This window comes from Arachis hypogaea, chromosome 10 (assembly GCF_003086295.3).
Source record: "Arachis hypogaea cultivar Tifrunner chromosome 10, arahy.Tifrunner.gnm2.J5K5, whole genome shotgun sequence".
Lineage (NCBI taxonomy): Eukaryota > Viridiplantae > Streptophyta > Magnoliopsida > Fabales > Fabaceae > Arachis > Arachis hypogaea.
This window is the reverse complement of record NC_092045.1, coordinates 110861645-110870944: the sequence shown is the minus strand read 5'-3', so window position 1 is coordinate 110870944 and position 9300 is coordinate 110861645. Positions and strand designations below refer to the sequence as shown.

At 33.9% G+C, this 9300-nt stretch overlaps 1 protein-coding gene across 1 annotated transcript; it reads right to left on the bottom strand.

Annotated features, from left to right (window-relative positions):
- Positions 1-984: 984 nt before the first annotated feature.
- Positions 985-3073, bottom strand: LOC112717956 (uncharacterized). The gene is made up of 4 exons (XM_025769875.1): positions 2372-3073; positions 2041-2329; positions 1233-1604; positions 985-1130 (listed from the first exon to the last, which is right to left on the bottom strand). Exons 1-4 carry the CDS (start codon positions 3071-3073, stop codon positions 985-987), a joined length of 1509 nt encoding a protein of 502 aa, XP_025625660.1.
- Positions 3074-9300: the final 6227 nt, after the last annotated feature.

Sequence of the window (9300 nt, the reverse complement as noted above, 5' to 3'; positions counted from 1 at the left end):
CATGACCATTTAAATCTCCTTATAAAAAAATTTTATCTCCCAAAGGTATGTCTTGGACCAAACTCTATAGATCCTCCTAAAACCTTATCTTGTGTTGTTTGTCCAAACCCACTTGCGGTGCATAGACGCTAATCACATGAAAAGTACATATTCCACCACAAATTTGATAGAGATGATCCGATCACTCACCCTCTTAAGATCCACTACGTCCTTCTTCCATTACTATCCACGATAATATCTACTACATTCCTATTTTTCACCTTTCCTGTATACTAAAGTTTGAACCTGGAGGTATCCAACTCCCTAACCTTCGCGCCAACCTATTTTATTTCTTGTAGGCACATGATGTTAATCTTCCTCCTTGTCATGGTATCCACCACCTCCATAGATTTTTCTGTTAGAGTATCTATGTTTCATGTCCTAAATCTCAACCTCCTGTCGCTATGACATTTACCTTTACTTTTTTATTTTTGAACTAGCTTATTTATCTTTGTCTGTTCATGAAAATGCGGAAATCCTTACTCATTTAGCACTACACTTGGGTACCAATGTAGCGGCTCTTGCTCCTTTGACACTGTACGTGAGTCATACATCGCGTTGCTTTTGTATTGGGCAACGACCTACGTCTTTAATCCAAGGTTGCGAGAATCGGACCGGTCAATAAACCGTGAGGTCACTAGTTCAATGGTTCATTGGTTCGATTGGGGTTCAACCGGGGTTGAACCGGTTTAATAAAATATTAAATAAAATTATTAAAAAACCTAAAAATAATTTTAAATATATAAATTCAATAATTTCTAACTTAATAAAATTTAAAATTTCACATAATAAGTTATCCATAACTCAATATTAGAGGTTCACAAACAACTTCAAACATCAAAGTTTATAACAAAAAAAAAACGCACATAATAACAAACCCATAATGTTCTACATTCAAAAGAAACAATTACTAATAAGTTTTCAACTAATCAAAGGTGAAACTCATCAAAAAGCATAATTATCATTAAATGTTCCAATATCTCTATCATAAACAGGTAATCCAAAGCCACCATCATCAGAAGTACCACCAAAAGAAGTTGTATTTGAAGAATCAGCAACATTAGGCAAATTCACATCAAATTTCACATTTCCTCCATATAATAAAATAAAATAGAAAACCAAGAAAAAATTAAAGTTATAACTTTACAACAGATATCTTTAGTAAATGAAACAAGTTTTGCTATTTCAATCACCTTTAGGATATGAAGGCATAACATTATCCGTGTAAATTAAATTTTCAATGCCTTCGATGTCTCCATTAGTAAATTCAGGATCATCTTCATCTGGCATTACCCAAAAATATAATGTGTTAATGCTTTGAACGTCAATTGAATCATAATTCTTCTTCTTGCGATGCATTATAGATTGAAGGCGTAGATTATAAGTCACATAAACAATGTCACTTAGCCTTTGATGCTCTAATCGGTTCCTCCTCTTTGAATGGATTTGTTCAAAGAGGCTCCAATTCCTCTCACATCCGGATGATGAAGATGTTTGATGAAGAAGACGAATTACCATTTTTTGCAAGTTAGGAGCACTCCCATCGTGTAGCCTCCACCATTCACCTACCAGGATATGAAAGTCAAACATCAATTCTCATTCAATATTTAAAAAAAACCTTCAAAGTAACTTGAACATATAAATATAATAACTTATCATGTTCAAGTCTCTTAATTGCTTTCAAAGCACTTTCCCTTCCAAAACTTCCTTTTCGATCTCGATACAATTGTATCTCTTGTATTGCAGCAACTGAGTCATCGCAAAGAGTTTCAATATCAAATAAATCAAGTAAAGACCTCAAGATATTTGCCTTCTCAACAAACCCCTCACTATAGAAGAAATATGGATTCAAAAAGTATGTTGGTGCATGAAGGTCACGCTTCAAATGCTTATCCTACCACATTTTCAAGATGCTTGTATAAGGTGTGTATGCAGATTTTCTATTTCTAAACATTGTCTTGATAGCAATTTTGACTCTTTGCATGCCCTCATACATGATACCCAGAGAAGGTTTCTCATTAGCATCAACAAGCCTCAATAACTTAATAAGAGAACTAACAAGCATAACAGTAGTAATACAATCGTCCCAAAACTTACTATCCAAGATAATTGAGCTAACCATCTTCCCATTGACACTCTTGGATAATTTATGAGAAGTGAAATATTTGTCCACCACCAATGCTTGCAAGTGTTCCTTATGATCATATATACTTTTCAAAGTAATGAAAACAATAGCAAAACGTGTAACTCCTGGTTGAACAATTTCTTTCCAATCTTTTCTTTTTCTAAGCTATGACAAAAAAATCATATGATTGTAAACAAACACATTCACTTTTGAAGCACGAGAGGCAAAGTCAGCTATGTGAGGCATACTTGCTATGTCTTTCAAAATAAGATTGATGCAGTGAGCAGCACAAGGAGACCAAAAAATGTTTGGATAGTTTTCATGAATGAGTTTTCCAGCAGATACATAATTCGCAGCATTATCAGTAACCACATGCACAATGTTACTAGACCCAACCCAATCAATAACCTCAGCAAACAATTTAAACAAGGTATCGGCAGTTTTTATCATATCAGAAGCATCAACAGACTTAACAAATGACATACTAGTAGGATAATAAATAAGAAAATTAATTAACGTACGTTGCCTTTGATCAGTCCAGCCATCTGCCATCAGTGTACAACCAGTTCTTTTCCATGAGTTCCTATAGCCTTCAACAAGCAACTGACATTCCTTCTTAAGATCGGCCAGCAAATGAACTCTCATTTCATCATATGAAGGTCCCTTGAAACCAGGTCCAATTACAGCAACGCCGTCCAAGGCAGGTTGAAAGTAAGGCGATTGAATTGCATTGAATGGAATTCGTGCATCAATGATCCATCTTGCAAGCCCCAACTTAACCTTGTGCACAACTTGTTTACTGGGCAAGACACTTTTCAAACTTGGTTGAGAGCCCGGTGTAATCCTTCCCTTAAAATAACTTCCAATTGGAGTAGCAGAAATCGCTCTTCTCTTTCCTTTGTCTCCCATTATTGCAGGAGCCGGAGGTTGTACAGGATTAGGCGCTTCACACTCTTCTTCCGCTTGTGTTTCACTTTCCACATCATAACATTCAGTTGTAAATTTTTTTTCTGCCTTATTTTTTTTATTTTCCTCCGAAAGCCTTTTGAGTTGAAGTTTAACATCTTCAGTTACTTTGTTACAAACTTTAATTTGTCCAGAAATTTTTGCAAGATGATATTTCATTCTATATATCCCCCTCCATTGTAAGTATTCAAGCAGAAAATACATGTATATTAAGCCTTGTTATTTTTGTTATACTTCACTGTAATATATTATTGCCAAGCTGGATCAGATTTACCTCTGGATGAACCAGTTTGAGAATCTTGAACAGTATTATCTTATGGTTGTGGGCTACTTTGTGATTGTTCCATCTGTAACAATCCGAAAATCAAAGACCAGAAAATAACTTCAGAAAACCATGTAATCCAGATAAACATGAAGCAACAACCAAAATCATGTAATCCAGCATGAACAAATAAATAATTCAGCAACCAAAATCATGAAGTAGCAACTCATTTCATCATGAAAAAATCATGAACAGATACCAAATCATGAACAGCAACTCAAACATAATTTTTCTGATGACCTCATCATGAATCCAGATAACAAATCATGAACAGATAACAAAACATGAACACAGATAACAAAACATGAACACAGACTTAACAAATCATGAACAGAAAAATTATAAAATCAAGCACCGATAACAAATCATGAACAAATCGCAAGCTAATAAATCATAAAATCAGGCACAGAAAATCAGACGGCAGCGAGGTGGAAGGAGGAGGCGACGATTAAACAGGAGGTGAGGTGGAAGGCAGAGTATTACCGGCGGCGAGTAAGGGCGACGAAGGAGGAGGCGAGCTCGGCGACGACGATGGAGGAGGCGAGCTCGGCGACGACCAACGAGGAGGGGAGCTCAGCGACGACGAAGAGGGGCTGTGGGACGGCGAAGAGGGGCTGTGGGATGTGGGATGCGGTGGCGATGGCGGTGGGATGCGGTGGCGATGTTGGTGGCTATACGACGGCAAAGAGGGGCTGCTCCATCGTGGGTGGCTATGCTACGGTGGGTGCTTTCTCTTCTGCCCGTGGTGGCTATGGTGTGCTTTCTCTTGTGAGAGTGTGAGACTGAAATTAGGATTAGGGCTCGTTGTGTTTAGCTTCTGTTTTTTCTTTTTTTTTTTTTATCTTCAAAACGACGTCGTTTAGTAGTTTAATATCCAAACCAAAAATCGCTAAAAAACCGGAAGGTTCTCCGATTAACTGCCAGTTTAACCAATTTTTTCACCGATTTTTTGCTAGGCGGTTTCTGACCTTATCCGGACCGGCTAGGTGACCGGTTCTCGATTTTTCCGGTTGAACCGACTAATCTGGTTCGGTTTTCAAAACCATGCTTTAATCCATGTCATGAAAATTCGACTAAATTTTTATATTGGCTGTCGAAGGCCTAACATAATCATCCTCTTTTACCCGAATTCGAAACCGACTATGTACCGTAAGTGTAGCATAAGCGAAGTGATTAATTTGTCCATTAATATTTTAAAATATTAAAAGTCCATTTTTTATTTCTTTTAGAAATTAATTTGTCCAAAATAAAAGTTGATGAGTACCATTTTATTTTTTTACTCAAAATCTTTTCTTATTGGTAATTTTGAATTCTATACTTATCTTAATATTACACCTTATAATAAAAAGAGTTTCATTTGATGCATTAATAGTAGTGTAAAATGTTTTATATAGTCGTACAATTATATTCGTTTTTTAATTATTTTTACCAATGTGATATTACGTAATTGAATGTATGTGTAATTACAATAGTAGATCGAAATTAAATTCAAATAAGAATAGAATAAAACCAGTTTAGCAATGATCTCTAAACACGAGGAAAAAAAGTGTTCCAACCATATTACTTTCCACTTGCCAAATTCCATCGTCAAATATAGAAAGCCGTGACATGTGTTCAAGATAAACCTTTAACCTTTTGCATTTTTTGTTATCTTTCTATCTTTTTGTTTGTAACTTTTGTCACCAAATTTTGGGAACATTTATACCGTACAATAGGAAAGCAAGTTGCAGGGATCACAGTTTCATCTTTCAGCTCTCTGCAAATTCAGCTTCCATAATAATCTATCCATTCAAATTTTAGAAAAAAATAATGTCGTTTTGCATCTTTTACAAGTGACAAATTCCCGTGACTGCAATATTTTTTATATATATTTCCCTTTTCCATTTAAAACAACATGTGATATCAGTCATTCTATGTCATCCATCACATGCAATCTGCAGCATTTTTTTCTCTTTTCATTTTATTGTCCAACAACATATGTGTAACATTAAAATCTTGTAAGGGTCCCAAATGAACTAATTAAATAGAAAATAACGTAAAAACTTAACTTCATGTAACTAGTAATCTATTGAGTAACTGATAAATAATTGACTTATCGTTGCATGGTTGAAACAATTCAATTTTTAACCTTAAATGCAATTACAAAATTCAACAAGATCCACTTAGATGAGCCTTTCCGGGATAAGGGTACGGTGTTGTTGTAGTTTTTCTTAGAGATATAATTATTTATGTTATTTTTTTTATCAATTTAAATTTTTAGAGATGAATAATTTCATGACACTTCCAACAAGCCAATGAATAGTGGCAGGTTCCAAACATTATCAGTCAAACTATAATGTAACATAGAAATTAAAGAGTTACTAATTTATGGTGCATCTTGTTTGCGTCTTTATTTTTTATTTTTATTTTAGTATTCTTTTGAATTGCTAAAAAATATAAAAAAATAAAATTATATTTTTTTGTTTTTTTATATAAAATTTTAAAATTAAAAATGACTAAGAATGAAAATGTAAATCACACAACACTTTTGGGGTTTTTCAATTTGAGAAAATATAGGGAGCTAATACATGTGCTGTATTTTAAATTGGATGTTCGATTCAGTAGGATATCAGATTTTTATTATCTATGATACTCGGATGGTTATTCTGTATAGTATGGGTGTATTGTGTTTGATAAATTAGTAGTATTTTATCTTGGATATTCATTTTTTAATTCATATTGAGTCAAATAAACAATCTATTGTACACGTTGTATATATACTCCATTGACTCTCTAGTGAGATTCTTTCAATTTTTCATGTACTTTAAGGTTGTCCAATTCACTTTTGTTCTACAGGAACCCTGAAAAAGACCAAAAGGTCCTCCGCATCCAAAGTTACAAGAGAGAAATGTGCAGCTAAAGTAGGTTCATTACCCGCCGGGATGCAGTGGAGTTTAATGTTGGCGGGCGTTAAAACTGTTGATTTAATGTGAGGGAATGAAAGGGGCTTTAAATCACAAAAGAGAAGAGTATTACAACTCCTACAAGAGGAGGATATAGTCTCTACATAATTAATAAGAGTTATGTGTACACCAAATTAGCTATCAAAATCAAGTATTCGAATAAAATACATACTAGAATACAAATTCATATTGAAAATAAATTAAACCACACATGTATTTATACATAAATACATGTGTGGCTGATATTAATGGTTGATTTTGGTGTATAAATAGCATTTTTTATTATTTAATATACAACGGTTATGAGAATTCGAACATGAATGTTTCGAAGAATTACAATGGTATACCACTATACCTCATAACCTTGCAATATTATTATTTGTTATAAAGGAATATTGAATTTCGAGGTAATTGGTTTGCAAAACTAATTAAGGAAATCTGAGGATGCTGATGTTGACTTTTGTAACTTTTAGGCGTGATGTAAGGGACAGCAATTAAGGAAAGTAATAATTGATAAGAAAGAACAAAAGCCAAGTAAATGGTCAATCATTTTGGTTCATATCAAGTTAGAAATTGGGTTTTCAAGCAACTATCATGCAATGTACAACTATAAACCATTTATTTAAATGTGTAGAGATGGTAAACTTAGTCGTCCTAAAATTGAAAGGCTGAGGGACTGCAAGTATTGTGGTTATTATGTTCTTTGAAGAATTGGAAAAGGCAACAAGAAAAATGTTAATGTGGATGCTGTGACTTCTAAAGACAATATAGATGGCACTAGGGATGTGCATGGTTCGCCCGGCCTGATCTAAACATTTTAGGAGCTAATTTGATGTGATTTTATCGGGTCTAGAATCAGGTAAGAATTTCAAAAATAAATTCAGTCATTATTTTGGATTAGGTCCGAGCCATAGTTCAGGTACCCGAACTCGACCCGGTGGCCCGGTCATCATACACAATTAATATTTTGTGTTATTAGTGATGGATGATAGTTATTCTTATGTGGAATTTAAGTATTGTATATCTTAATATTTTGTGTTATTAGTCATTATAAGACTATAAGTTAATGTTTTATGTTTAAAATGTATAAAACTAATTAGACTAATGCATAATATTGTGTTATTTGTATTGATTTAAATATTTGGTGTTATTAGATAATATTAGTATTGATTGTGGTTATGCTTTAATTTCAGAATAGAGTTGGTTCTTGTTATATTTTTCTAAGTAAATTTTACCATGTCAAATAATGATTAGAATCTTGAAAATTTTGATATTTTCACATGTTAGCTTACAAGAAGGTAATGTTAACGGCTCGATTTTCACCCGGTATAATCGTGGCCCGAAAATGTGTAAGTTTCATCGGGTTTAGGACCGGGTTCGGGTCTAACAAATATGGCTGGTATATATTTCGGGTCGGATCTGGATCACATCAAACCCGGTTTTATCCGATCCATGAACACCCTTAGATGCCATTGGTGCAGTTGTTAAGAGGAATGGATCCTCTTAATTTTTTTTCAATTGAAAAAGTAAAGTGTGATATATAATTCTTTAATGTTTTCTCTTTCATATTTTTTTGTCCCACTTATAAAATATATGGTGAGAGATCACTTTATCTTCTTAAATGAAACAAAAAATTGAGAGTAGGGCTGCACATGGATCGGATAATATCTGCATATCCGCACCCGATCCGAATTTTGCAGATATTATCCGATCCGTAGAGCTATTGGATCGGATCTGATCCGCACTATAATAGGATCGGATTGCGGATTTGGCAGTGATATCCGCGGATCCGATCCGCAAATCCGCATATCCGCACATCACATATAAATAGCATAGTCTAAGAAAATAAACCATAATGTGATATGAATTTTAGTGTGTTGTTTTATGAATTTTATGATATCTTGTTTTTTATTTTTTATATTGTACTTTGCCTTAGAATAATTAAACTTAAATCTTGTGTTATTATTTTTTTTGTTATTCAAAAGAAGTTTTATTGATAATATTTTAGAATTAAGTATGCTTAAACGGGTGAAAAATGATTTTTTTTGTAAAAATAGTCAAATAGAATTTGGAAACATTTTTTCTTGAATTATGCAGATATACTCGATATCTGATCCGCATACTTGCGGATCGGATCGAATTCGGCTTGAAAAATTGCGGATATTGTATCCGATCCGATCCGATGAGCGCAGTGCAAATCGGATAGAATTTTAGGCTATATCCGATCCGATCCAATCCTTATGCAGCCTTAATTGAGAGGATCCATTTCCGACCAAAGCCTCTGCTAGGAGCTCTTTTTTTTAAGAGGTCGTCACATATAGCCACTCAACCAAAGCCTCAGTTGCGTTAGGAGCTCTATGGATTACTGCATGTATAAGACGAGATTTGAACTTCCAAGATGACACTTATTTAAGCGGACTAGCGAGTTAACTACTAGACTAATCCAATTTGGTTTGTTGATACTTCTTTTATCATGAACATTTTGGATTTTGGACACTCATTTAACATTTATTTAAACTTCTATATTTTGGTCCATCATTAAAGCCCAGTTTATAATTAAATTTTTCTTACTCCAAAAAACATTCCAAATCAGACGGGAAGAAATAGCCAAGAAAAGTGTCTCTACCAAAAGGATGGCAATCATACCAGCCCCTTCGCCAACGCAATTGCAGGATCCAATAGAAAAAAAAAAAATAGAGAACCGGATAAAATGGACTTGTCTAATCTTGATCAACAATGTAAAAAATGAAGTTGTACTTATCTGATTCTCTGAATATTCACTCACAAGTCACAACTCAATCAGAAAAGTATTCAATGGTAGAAGAATTAAAGGATGCAAATGCATATATTCTAAGAAAGTAAAAAATGAGAAGATTGAAGCGATATATCCGTATACATATTACTAC